General features: G+C 55.0%; 1 protein-coding gene across 1 annotated transcript; it reads left to right on the forward strand.

The window, feature by feature from the left end:
• Positions 1–1,879: 1,879 nt before the first annotated feature.
• On the forward strand, positions 1,880–13,845 carry SCRT2 (scratch family transcriptional repressor 2). The gene is made up of 2 exons (XM_065919730.1): positions 1,880–2,012; positions 13,061–13,845. Exons 1-2 carry the CDS (start codon positions 1,880–1,882, stop codon positions 13,843–13,845), a joined length of 918 nt encoding a protein of 305 aa, XP_065775802.1.

Consider the following 13,845-nt stretch of genomic DNA (forward strand, 5'->3'; position numbering starts at 1 on the left):
CTGTGACTGAGGTTAAAAAAAGTCCCAGAGGGCAAAATGTGGGACAATATCTCTGAGAAGATGGGCAGGACCCCCCATATCATTCAGGACCTTGGCAAGATCAGGGGTCCAAATTTTATTCTAAGATTTCTAAGCAACACCTCACAATTTGCATGAGGTCCCAAAGGACCACAGGAGTCTCTGGAAATTTCTGCTGACTCCCTGTGGGACCCTGGGCACCTCTGCAGCCTCTCTTAGTCTTCACGGGTCTTAGTCTCCCAACTGGTATTAGATGACCCAGTCCCAGAAGCACAAACCCACTCCATCAGTCTAGCATCTCATAAACAGAACGCTGTTAACCAATGAGATCTTGACATTCCTAGAGTCTATTCCGGGACTCTTGTGCTCTGGCCATCACATACTTGCTAAGGCCGGCCCACCACCATGGCACTTTGCCAAGCAGCCTCTCTGGGCAGGGGGTTGCATTCTCCTGCTCCTTGGTCCTACCCAGATATGGGAGCTCCCCTAGGTTTTGGCTGGATTGGGGGGGGGGGGGGGCTTCTGCTGAGATCCTCCTGGAGACAAAGGAGCTGACCTGCAAAGAGTTCCAGCGGGAGCCCCGCTCCCCCTCCCTTCCCCCCTCTCCCTTCCCAGTCCACGTGTCTCTATTGTCTGCTCCCCGCTTCAGGGAAAGACACAGCCTCGGATGTGTCAAAACCACCACCCCCCCGGCAGCAGGGAAATTAATTACTGGACGATTTTCACTTCCTCTTGCAGCGCCCGCCTGAGCTAGGCACCGGAACAGGACTGGCTGAGCTAGGCTGGGCATCAGCATGGGGGACTTGCTCCCCTCATCAGTTCTGGAAGAAGAAAGTTGAACCCCAAACCCAACAGGAAGCTTCAGTGGGAGGCCAAGCTGGGGAGGGGGGATGACTTCCCCTAGTTAAAGCTGAGTGTCCAAACGGGCCCCTTCAAAACTAGGGGACTGGGAGGGGGCTGGAGGCAGGGGGGTCGGCCGCTGGCGAGCTCACACTCTTCTCTGCATTCCCTTCCTTGTGTCCCCATGTGCCTGAACCCCGTCTGCTCAGACCGTTCTACCTCCTCTCCTCTCTCCTTCTGTCTTGCATTTCTCTTCCCCTTTCTTTGCATCCCTGGGGTGCTTTCTTTTTGTGTATCTGGAGGTCTCTTTTTCTCCCGTGGGTGTGTGTTGTTACTTCTCTCCGTCTCTGCCTTTCTCTCTCTCTCTCTCTCTCTCTGTGTCGTGTCTTTTTGTCCTTATCTTGGTCTCTGCTCCTATTTCTATCTCTTTCACTGTGTATGTATCTCTCTTTTTCTGTATGTCTCTTTCTGTCTTTCTCTGTGTATCTCATCTCCGCTCTCTCTCTCCCCCCTTGTTCCCCCCCCGCCCCCCTTTCTCCGTCTCTCTCTATCTCTGCTTTTCTCGCCCTCACTTTCTCCCCTCCTGCCTGCCCGGGCTCCCTGCGCCTGGCCTGCCCCCACCGCCGCCGGTTCAGGGGAACGTGTGCGGAGCGATTGTCCTGGGGGACATTTGATGGATTAGAGCGCTGAACAGTTCCATTGCTGGGGACCACCTGATCTCCTCCAGCCTGCGTCCCATATAAAGCCGGCAGCCGGAGTGCTGAGCACAGCTCCAGCGATCGCCTGTCTGAGAGCCGCCGCCGCCGCCGCCACCGCCGCCGCCAAGCCCGAGCGGGAGCCAGAGCTACAGCCGGGGCCGCCGCCACCGGTGCCGGCTCCGCGCTGCCGCCCGCCCGCCCGCCCGCTGGGAGCTGTCCAGTGCTGAAACCCCGCGCAGACAGCCAATCGCGCCCGGCTGGCCTCCTCCCCCCGACCAGGGCCCCTCGCAAGTGCCCCCGCCGAGTCCCACGCCAGTCGCACCATGCCCCGCTCCTTCCTGGTAAAGAAGATCAAAGGCGACGGCTTCCAGTGCAGCGGGGTGCCGGCCCCCACCTATCACCCCTTGGAGACCGCCTACGTACTGCCTGGAGCCCGGGGGCCTGCCGGGGACAACGGTGAGTGGGACCCGGCGGGGGGGAAGAAGAGGGGAGGGGAGTTCGGGCCCTCCCCAACTCGGGCCACGAGGAGGGGTGCGCGCGGCAGGGAACCCCGGGAGGAGATTTCCCTGGCTGTGTGCGCCTCCCGGGTTTCCCAAGGGCCGGGCAGGCGGGGCAAGGGCCAGGTTCCTACAAAGGGGAAGTCGCAGGGTCGGCCCATCCCGCCGCTGAGTGAGCGTCAGCCTGGACTTTGAAAGTTGTGGCCCTCGGTTGGTACTGGAGTGAGGGATGGTGAGAGAGAGTGGTGTCCATTAAGGGTTAGTGCTGGGGGGCTAATGCACAAGGCGTTCTAAGGGTCCCCTCCTCCTGGTTGAGGGAAGGAGGCTGGTTGTTCGAGAGTGCTCTCTTGATGGGGAAGGTAAACTGGCTTGGACCACCAGTCTCTGGGGAGAGAGGGTTGGCTCCCTAGGGGTAGCTGGGGGCACCCTCTTTCCCTTCAAGCCTGCTCCCCCTGGTGATGCCAGACAAGTCTTCTCAGCCCCCTCTCTCAGCAACTCTTTTGTTACCCTCAGCCACATGCCTGCCAAAGGCTGGGCCTGTCCTGGGGACTCAGAGGAAGAGGGAATTTCTAGGAGGGGTTCCCCCAAGGTGGCTCTTGGTCTCCTGGGTCGCACCCCCTTCCCCCCTCCAGCTTTTCACTCCCCTCTAGAGCCAGCCCTGCTGTTTCTTGTCAGTCCCCCACCCCCAACACACTCTATTTCTTTTCAGAGCAAGTTCCTATAGTGAGAAGGATTTGGGGGACAAGAGAGGTCATTCAGGCCCAAAAAGGGGTGATCTCTGGAGGTTGTGGGGAAAAATCAGAGACTGGTTCTGTGGACCCCATCCCCCATCAAGGGGGATCACAAAAGGGTTCTCCTCTGATGGTCCCCCACCAGGACAGGTGTCTGAAGAGGAGGCATCCCTTTGGCAGTAAGAAATCTGACATCACATGTGGCATCAGCTTTGGGGTGTGCGTGTGTGTTGTATGTGTGTGCGCGTGTGTGTGTGTGTGTAAGTGGGAAGGAAAGAGGAGAGAAGAGAGGAGAGGAGAGAAAAAGGAGAAAAGAAAGGGCTGAAGATGAGGAGGTAGCTGAGATGGCAAAGGCAGGAGGGTGGGAGCTTTTGCCTCAGGGATTTCCAAGCACTTTGCCCACATTCCATCACTCCGCCAAGCCAGGTAGCAAGAGGGCGCTGGGTAAAATGCTCTGTGACCTCATCAAGGTCAAAGAAATTAGGGAGCAAACAGGGATACAGCTCCAGCCCCTCACCCCCTGACCTCCCCCAGATCCCCAAGAGAACCAACCCCCTTTTCTTTGCCCCGCGTTTCTTATTCTACTGTCCTCTTTCTTGACCCCAGGGGCTCTGGGGGTTGAGGGCTGAATCCCAGGGATGTGGCTGGGCTTATCTGAGTGCTGGCAGGACAGAGGGTGGACCTGGGGCCATGCCAGGGCCAGGGACCTCGGTAGAAATGGAAATGCCTGCAAGCCTGAGATGTGGATCCCTTGGAGGACGGACACAAAGCCCTGGGTTCCTGCCCACTGAGAGCCCCTTGATCCTGTCCCAGGCCAGCTGAGGAAACCCAGAGAAGCCCAGAGAATTTCTCGCGCACAGCCAAAACTGCAGACTGTTCCTCGGGAGGGAAGCAGGAATGCCTTGCCTTGAATTCAGTCCAAAAAAGCTTTGAAAGGAGCCTCTGAGCAAATAGTGGGAAGCGAGGTAAAGGCCAAGCCATCAGCAGGGATGTTCTACCAGCTTTAACCCCCTAGAACCACCCTGTCCTTGGCCCTTACCCTAAAGGGCTCCAGACCAGCTCCTTCTGGGGAATCGTGAGGTTGTCCTGACAGTCTGATATCTGGCCTGGAACTCTGGGAGGCTTGGGCTGTAGGTCTCTGACTTGCTATGTGACCTTGGGCAAGTGCCTTTCCTTCTCTGATCCTCCATCTCCTCACAGTGAAAGAATTTTGATGGCATGATCTAAGCATCCTTCCAACTTTGATAAGCTGAGTTTCTGTGAAGGTCAAGTGTGGGGTGGGAGGCATTGGAGATGACGATGAGAGCCTAACAGAATGCAGGGGGCCATTGTCAGGGTTTCTGTAGGGCTCCATTTACCATCTGATATCTGGCTGAGGGTGGCAGAGTTTCTGAGGCCAAGCACTTTTCTTGGCTTCAGTCTCTGCAGGCAGCCCAGGGCTGAGGACAGGTACTCTGACCTGGCTGCCCTGGCAGCGTCTGCAGTAAACGGTTAGTGCCAGAGACCAAGGGGTGACCCTTCAAGCCTGAGTATGGCTGGGAAACACAGAGTCTGCCTTATTCTGTGATGGGGCCAGGTGCCGGGGGGAGGCTCTTCCATCCCTGGGGTGTGGCCAGACTGGAAAATGAAGGCTCCCGCATCCCATGGGTGGGTAGGGGTGCTGGGGGTCCTCAGAGAGCCTGCCGGCATCTAGTGGTCCGTTGTCTCCGCTCTGCCGGAAATAACCTTGCTGAGCGTTTGAGGGAAGTGTGAAAAATTGCTGAGCCGACGTTTTTCTCTCCCAGCGTGTGTAAGTGTGCTGGGTAAACAAGGAGAAAGAGAGGAGGGGGGGAGGTGAGGAGAGTGAGGGAGAGGAGGAGGGGGGAAGGAGAAAGGAGGGAGGGAAAGGGGGAGAGCCTGGGGCTGGAGATAGTTCCAGTTATTAGAAAGATCCTCTTACAAGCCATTCCTGCAGCAACAACGGCTGCAGGGTCAGGGAGACCAGTGGGAGGGGAATCTGGGATGGGGGTGGTGGGCAGGAAGGGAGCCTGTGAATGTGGAGGTCAGGGGAACCACAGGCTCCTGACTGATGAAGATGCAAGACCCCAAATTAAAGAGTACCCCCAGCCCTGGGAAAGCTTGGGAGTGCTGGAGAATTCCTGGAGGACTCCTCCTCCTCCTCCACACACACACACACACACACAACAGCAGCCTCCGTGGGCCTGGCAGAGGGTGTGGCAGGTACATCTGGGCTCCAGGCTCCCCCTGAATGCGCCTAAATAGGGAAGAAGTCCCACAATGGGGCAAGTTCCAGGTTTCTCTGCAGCGCTCCCCAAAGAAGGGAGAGCAGATCTAATTTCACCATCCTCTCCAACGTAATGCCTCTTTTCTCCCCCTCTTGCTTCTCCACTGCTTTCTGCCTCCGTGGAGCCCTCCCTTCCCCTGAGTGATTCTGAGCACAGATTCAGTCCCTCAGTGAGATGGCAATTCACATCCTCCCAACCCTCTCAGAACCTCATCCTCCAACTCCATCAAACTTCCCCCTTCCCAGGCCTGGGCCCCATCCTGGGGAATGCTAGGGACTCATTCATCTGAGAGAAGGAAGCTGCCCACCCAGCTGCACACCAGTGGTCTCCATGGACCCACAGACATCTTCACTGCTCCCAGAGTATCGACCTCTCCACACACCCTAACTCTGAACTCCAGCTGAATGCCAGGTCCTCCATCCTCTTAACCCCCACCACGTCCTGCCCTCATACTCCTTCAGAGTACATCCGACTCAGGCAGATGAGGGATCAATGCCAATCCAATAACACAGTTGTCTGCCCTCCGCAGCTACATTAAGCCTCCCCAGCAGCTGAGGAAGCGCTCCTACTTCTGCCCATGGGCTTCTCTAGTTGACCACATTATACCAGCACCCGCTTCCGCTCACTCCTTCTGATGGCGCCAAGGAGTCGCCCCAGTCTGGGCCTGGGAATCTGCTCAAAGTCCCCAATTGCCACACATCTACCCCACACTTTAGAAAGTCTATTTAGGGTGCAGGGATGCAAAAGGGTATCCCCAGTCCCTTGGCAGAGGGAGCTCAGAGAGGGCCGTGGAGGTGTCAAAGGACACACAGCAGGCCCGCCTGAGTGTTCTTTAACCACCTCTGCCCCTGGCATCTTGGTCTTGGTCCAGGTCCAAGGTCAAGCTTAGAGACATGGCAGAGGTTCAAGTTCAAAGTCCACGTCCAACCTTCATTCTAGGACAAGGTCTGAAGTCTAGTTCCAAGGTCAATGTCCCAGGTTACAGGCTCACTTCAAAATTCAAAACAAATCCATGTCCAAGTTCAAGTTTCAATCCATGTTCAAGTCAACATTCATGCTCCAGGATCCGGATCCAGATCCAAATCCAATTTCTAGTCCAAGGTCATGTCCAGGTCCATTCTCAAGGCTGGCCAGTTCAAGTCTTAGAGCCAGCTTCCTCTGAAGCTCTGAACTAATCTTCCCCTACCCAAACCTCAGTTTCTCTCTTACAAAAAAAAGCAGTCGAACTTGATCTCTTTCAGCTCTGGCCTTCCAGGGACCCAAAACTCTATTTTTTTAAAAATCTGTCAGCAGGAATGTGCAATAAAAGGGATGGGATACTGAATATGGGATACTGAATCTGGGGCCCATGCCCCCCTTAAGCCTGGGGTTACAAGGGGGACATGAAGGAACCAGGCTGAATGTCCACTCTTCAGACAGTCTCAGATTTTGGCTCCTGATAGAGGTCAGGAGAGTATATCAAGTCCCTACGGCAGCATAGCAATTTATACATCCCAAACACACACGCATATACACACACAGAGTGGGCTCAGGGCAGCAAGCGCAGAGTGCAGGCGAAGGTCAGCTTCAGCCTCCAGAGCGAAGCTGAGGTTGGAGAGGTGGCTTGCCTGAGATGACAAGGGCATAAGCGGTGCACTGCATCACCCTTCCCAGGTGGGTGCTCCATACACGTTCCCGGGACCCCCTCAGCCTAGAGGCGTTCTCAGGGGGGGCCTGTGAGATGCTGCTGGGAGAGATGAGGCCCCGGAACTCTTGGCTTCCTTCCAGCTGTGGTCTCCCCTGGGATGGAGTAGCTGCCGCCAGCCTTTGGCTAAGAAGGGAGTTGGCATGGGCCCTCTGCCTCTTCTGGGGCACAGAGAGGGTAGGGCAGGAAGCAGGGGGCCCAGAGAGACAATGTACATTATACAAGACACCAGGTCTCCAGAAGGAGGCCCAGAAAGGGCCCCAGAGATGCCTGGGAGGGAGCGGGAGGCTGCTCCACCCAACAGTGCTGGGCAACTCCAGACCCTCAGCCACCAGGCCTATTTCCACAACCCCTTGAAAAATCCTCCCTATTGATTCCTGCAGAGCTGAGGACCTCCCTGTGGGCCACAGGAATTGGGTCACAGTCAGGAGAAACCAGAATATGGGGGATTTCAGGAGGCGGGGAGAGTGGGGAGAGGCTCTGGAGTGCTCTCAACATTCCCTGGGTTTGAGTCAGAGGCACGAGCCCCACACCCTACAGCCCTGGTCACGTTGGGCCAGATCCCACTCTGTCCCCCTCTCATCTGGACGCAGGGGCCCCCCTCCCCAGTGGGCAGGTGTACCAGCTGCCAGGCCCTTGGAGAAGGTGGGTGTCATTTCTGGTCCAGTACCCAGGGAACTGCAAACAAAGATGCTATAATAAGGGGAGGGGGAGGCACCAGCCCCTTTGCCCAGCTCTGTGAGCAGACAGGAGAAACTATTTTTATCCCGCTTTGCTGCTGACAGACCTGGCTTTCTGCTCAGCTGGCTGGAGCTGATTCTCAAGGCCCGAGGCCCTGGCACAGCAAGACGCAGCTCTAAATATATTCATGCAGCAGCCCCCCCAGCCCCCCACCTAGCAGGGCCCAGCCCTCCTCGGGAAAGTGGGCTACCTGGGAAGCTGACCCATCACTAGGCCCCTCTCTTCTTCTACCTAACTAGAGACAGGGAAGTGGGATTTGGGCTGGAGATTCCCTGGAGGAAGTCTGGGACACTGGGAACCTGAGGGAGACTGGGAAAAACAGCACAGGCCCGGGAGGCAGAGGGCCAGCCTAGCTCTGGTGGGAACTCGCTTTGTGACCTGGCAAAGGCCCCTCTCTGGGCCTCAGCTTCCATAGAGGTAGGGTACTGGCGCGAGTGGCCACTACGTTCCCTTAGACACGAGCTAACGAACGTAAAATACCGAGCAGGGTGCCTGGTACACAGTGAGGGCTCAAGCAGGGTTAGTCATTACTTTTATTAATTATTTACAAAGGTTTACAAAGGGCTGGTGCATTTTCTAGAAGAATAGCTTCACCCCACCCCCAATACCTCGTCATTACACCAGACACAGGCCAACTAGGTGATGAAGAAACTCACCGCCCCTGCCTCCTACCAACTGAAAATCTTTCCTCCCTCAACAGGTCTCCATGCCTGCTCAGGAGTTTGGGGGGAAAAAACACAGATTCTGGAGGATTACAAGCCTTACTCCTCCTCCAGTGACCTTTAAGCAACTCCTCTGCCCTCTCCAGGCCTCCGGGCTTAGTGCAGTGCCTGGCACAGGGGGTGGGCACAACGGCAGCTGGAAGCAGCAGTGCTTCTCAGATATTCCCCCACCCTCATCCCAGGGGGTCAGACAGTTGGAAGAGACAATGTTTGTGAAATGCCCAGCACCTGATTTCTCATAAAATTCCCTTGCAAAAATTTTTTTAAATGTATTCTGGACCTTCAGTCTAAAATATCAAAACACTTAAGCAGGGAAAATCAAAAGTCATTTCTCGGGTGATGTACATGACATCTCCGCTTCTCCTAAGTGTTTCTGAGCCTTCCTTATAGCCCCATGCGACTGGAGGGGCTCTGTCCTATCCCTCAAATGGGGCACTGGAGCCCAGAGAGGCTTTGTGACTTACCCATGCTCACACAGATGGAATATGAGTAAAAGAGTCAGTCGTGTCTCCCTGGGTCCCTGGCCCTCCCTGCCTCTATCTGTTTCCAAAAAAAAGAGGCCTATCTCACCCTGTCGGCAGGGAGACAGGTAACTTATCCTTCTATGGTCACCTGTAGGACAGAGGGAGGCATCTAAAACCTGTGTGAGTTCCACGCACAGAGTCAGAAAAGCACTGCCTATAGTGTCCTAAAGGATTCTCCAGGGTTGAGGTCCAGAGAGGTGAGGTGGTTTGCCCAAGGTAACACAGCAGCCTGAGATGACCCACATGTGTCCCCTTCACTCTTTAGCAGATTATAAGGTACCACTAGAAAATTTAGGAACAATAATAATGACAATTAAATAACAGCTTGAGAGTCTACTGTGTGCCAGGCATTGTACTAAGCATTGTACACCATTAATTCAGTCAGTCCTTTAATAAGTTCCTTTATCCAGATGCAGCACAAAAAGGTTTAACAACTTGCCCAAGGTCAGATGGGCTTCCCTGGTGGCTCAGCTGGTAAAGAATCCGCCTGCAATGCGGGAGAGCTGGGTTTGATCCCTGGGTCGGGAAGATCCCCTGGAGAAGGGAACAGCTACGCACTCCAGTATTCTGGCCTGGAGAATTCCATGGACTGTATAGTCCATGGGGTCACAAAGAGTCGGACATGACTGAGCAACTTTCACTTTCAAGGTCACATAGCTAGGGAGAGGTCTATGAGTCTGAGAATGAGATGGAGCTGATAGGGATTGGGGGGTAGGGGACAGGACAATGGGCATCATTGAGGGGTCCGTTCAGCCACGATGCAACAAGGGTCTTTCGAGCATCTCACTCAACCTTCTACAGGTAAAGACAGAGTCCAGAGAGGTTAGGCAACCTGATCACGATCACAAAGCAAGTTAGAACCACCTCCACCAAGACGACCACATAAACTCTCATGCAACCCTCAACTCCCACCCCACAACTCATGCCAAACTCCGCAGCTGCTAGCCACCATGTCTGGCCCCACAATTCCTGACCGGAAGGCAATTCCGCATCTGTCCCTAAGCAGAGGCTCAGCCTTTGAGGTGCCAGTATTTCTATACAAAGACCCCCAGCAACAGGGGGGAGTGCCGCAGTACTAAAAGTCACCACCAGAGGGCAGCACAGAAAGAGTCCCGCTAGGGCAAGGACTGCCCAGACCACTGAGCTACTACCAATTTTCTGGATCACCAGTTTTCTCATCAGAGCGTGAGCCAGAACCTACACATCTTGGGTGAGGAGACAGTGGCCCAGGTTGGAGGTGCAAGATGTGTCTGTGCAGATGCCAAGAAAACTGGGTTTCCAGCACAGAAACCCACCTGGGGAGATTGTTATTGTTCAGAGTAACAGCCAACATGTATCACACCAGGCACTGGGTTGGAATCCTGGCTCTAAGTTACTAGCTGCACAACCCTGGGCATGTTGCTTAACAACTACTTTATGCCTCAGTTTCCTCATCTGTAAGATGGTACCAACCTCAGAGCCATGAGGGTGGGATGCATTCGTGTGTAAAACCTTTAAACAGTATCAGACACAAAAGTGCTCTGGGAATGTTGGTTTTTATTTGTTCACTTTTCACTTATTGTTTGTTTATTCATGGACTCTGTACTACAAACTGTGTGAGTTAGGTGCTTTTATTTTCCCCTATTTCACAGCTGGGGAAACAGAGGCATAGAGGGGTCAAACACTTTGTCTAAGATCACACAGCCAGGAATAGTAAAGTTGGAACTCAATCCTGGTAGTCTGGTACCAAAATTGTGCTGTTAACCAATATGCCATCATTCCTTAATAACAGCACATCCAAGGTCACATGATCAGTGACCCCCTCCAAATGGATTCTATACTATCCCCATACCCAGAGAACAGAGCAGAGACGCAGGAAGACGTACAGCTTGCTGGAGGTCACCCAGCTAGAATCAGTGTCAGGAAATCAAGTTGTCCCAAGATCCGGTAGACAGAATGATCCTGGCAGACCCTGCTCCACTAGGGATTGAAGCTGGCCTGGCAAATCTTCATCACCCATTCACCACCCATTTCACAAATACTTATCAAGTGCTCACTAGCTGGCGCTCTGCCAGTAGATGAACAACCCAGCCATGCCCCCCTCCTCCCAGTGTGTGGAAGAGGAGCAGTGCAGTGGGACTCTTGTCCCACCCTGAGCAAGTACCATCACCACTCTGCATCTCAGTTTCCTTATCTGTAACAAGTATTTTTGTGGTGATTCAGCAAGGTGGCCGGAGTGAAGCACTTAGCACAGAGCTTGGTACTTAGTATCTTCTTCAGTTGCTCAGTCGTGTCCGACTCTTTGTGACCCCATGGACTGTAGCCCACCAGGCTCCTCTGTCCATGGGATTTCCCAGGCAAGAATGCTGGAGTGAGTTGCCATGTACTTCATAAGTGCTCAGTAAATATCAGCTAGTATTACCATTATCATCAATAATCACAATGGGAAGAAACACAGAAGAAAGAGGGTATCTAGACATGCCTAACAGGTATTTGATTCAGTCTGAAACAACACTCCTTGAAAGTTTTGGGGTCTTTAGTACCAGGCCTGATTCCTGGAGTGGGAGGAAGGGGAACCTCCAGATGAAAGGCAGACAGGAGGGGAGAATGGGGTGCTGAGAGGCTGCAAACCCGCCCCATCAAAAACTGCCACCACCACTGCCCTCTCCGCATCTGACCACTGCCCTCCCTACTGAGTCTTCCACCTCCGCAACCCCCGGTCATTGTGTGTAGAGGTCCCTGCTGGGCAGCTGAAGGGACAGGGTTAAAAAATAAAGGTACACTTTCTGGGCCGGGGTGCCTTCTGCACAGACTTCACCCTGTGACCATCCCAAAGGCCAGAAGAGAAGCAAAAGCACAAAGGCTGCAGCAGGCAGGTTGTTTCAAGGGATGACTGCTCTGAAACCAGTTCTCTACTTACAAAGCCCTCTTCCACCTGCTCATTTGAATCAAGGATGCTGGGGGTGGTGGAGGGTCACATTTCCCGCTTTGCTACTCCGGGTAAAGAAGCCTAACCCCCACTGTTTTTTGCAATCAAAGGACAAGGGAAATAATTGGTATTTCAGGGCCAGTTTCGTAAGTTTGTGTAATAATATCTGCCAGAAACTCTCCTGGGAGCCCAGGTCCCCGGGCCCTCAGGGAGGGTGCTGGGACCAGGCAAGGCCCAGGGAAGCTGAGTCAAATCAGGGTGGTCCCTGCCCTTGGAAAGCCCCTGTAGAATGCCCTGGGAGAGTGCCAGCCCACCCACCCAACAGTCACTAGACCCTGAAATGGACAGGATTTCTGATCCAACTCTAGAGAGGAAGGAGGGGCTCAGAGGGGGGATGAATCTCACAAGGGGACTCCAGAAGGCTTCCAGTGGAGCAGGGAGCAAAACGGGCTTGGGACCAAGTTACAAGGACATGCCCTTCTTGGAGCATTTATTACATGCCACATACTTGACCTCTTTTAAATCCCCCAGCAACCCTGGGAGGTGGGTTTAACAGGACTGTGATTCGTTCATGCAATGTCTATTCTTCGTACACCTCCTTTGAGCCAGGCACGTGCTGGGCACACAGATCTCACCCCGAGAAGCTCACCGTCTGGTGGAGGGGGGTGGGGGCAGACAAATAATCTTCAGTGAAGTCGCTTTTTCAAGCAAGTAAAAAGCATAATGTAACAGCTAACATTTATACAGCAATTACTGTGTGTTCTTTCTTTACTTCCTTATATGTAAAATGGGAGTTAAAACAGGATCTACTTCATAGGGTCAGTGATGACTAAATGAATTAACCAGAGTGAAGCATGGAGGCGGAGCTTGGTGCACAGAAACAATTAATGCATGGCTCTTTTCGTCACTTTACTCAGTCCTTCCAAAGACCCTGGGAAGGAGTGTCCAATCATAAGTTCCATTTTGCAAATGAGGAAGCTAAGATTCAGATAAGTCAAAGGACTCGAATGACAGAATGCTGCTGGAATAAAGAAAGCCTGGGTTTTGGCATCAGGCTGCCAAGGTTTGGATCCAGGCTCCACCCAATACTTGTGGGCTTAGACTATATACCTCAGTTTCTCTCTCTGTACAGACTATACAACAATACCTTCCCTGCGTGGCCTTGAGCACTTAAGAAGACAGTCAACACCAAGTCAGTAGAATTCAACCCCACCGTGCTCCACGAGGATGGAGGTGGGTGATTTTTACTGCGGCCCACGGAGTTAGGATCTGAACCTGGGCATCCTGACCCCAGAAGCACAGAAGCAGGATAGCGACTGCTGCTATACAAGCAAACGTCAGTTCCCAAAGAGAGGCCACGGGGTCGCCTCCTGGGCGCTTCACCTTCCCCGCCCTTGTCTCATCCCCTCCAGGTTACGCCCCGCACTGCCTGCCCCCCAGCAGCTACGATGCGGACCAAAAGCCAGGCCTGGAGCTGGCGCCGGCCGAGCCCGCGTACCCGCCGGCGGCCCCGGAAGAGTACAGCGACCCCGAGAGCCCTCAGTCCAGCCTGTCGGCGCGCTACTTCCGCGGGGAGGCGGCCGTGACCGACAGCTACTCCATGGACGCCTTCTTCATCTCGGACGGGCGCTCGCGGCGGCGGCGCGGCGGGGACGCGGGCGGCGCGGGGGACGCCGGGAGCGGCGGGGGGCGCGCGGGGCGCGCGGGGCCGCCGGCGGGCGGCGGGCACCGGCACGCGTGCGCCGAGTGCGGCAAGACGTACGCCACGTCGTCGAACCTGAGCCGCCACAAGCAGACGCACCGCAGCCTGGACAGCCAGCTGGCGCGCAAGTGCCCGACGTGCGGCAAGGCGTACGTGTCCATGCCCGCGCTGGCCATGCATGTGCTCACGCACAATCTGCGCCACAAGTGCGGCGTGTGCGGCAAGGCCTTCTCGCGGCCCTGGCTGCTGCAGGGCCACATGCGCTCGCACACCGGCGAGAAGCCCTTCGGCTGCGCGCACTGCGGCAAGGCCTTCGCCGACCGCTCCAACCTGCGCGCGCACATGCAGACGCACTCGGCCTTCAAGCACTACCGCTGCCGCCAGTGCGACAAGAGCTTCGCGCTCAAGTCCTACCTCCACAAGCACTGCGAGGCCGCCTGCGTCAAGGGGGCCGAGCCGCCCCCGCCGCCGCCGCCCGCCGGCCCCACCAGCTGA

This window comes from Muntiacus reevesi, chromosome 2 (genome assembly GCF_963930625.1).
Source record: "Muntiacus reevesi chromosome 2, mMunRee1.1, whole genome shotgun sequence".
Lineage (NCBI taxonomy): Eukaryota > Metazoa > Chordata > Mammalia > Artiodactyla > Cervidae > Muntiacus > Muntiacus reevesi.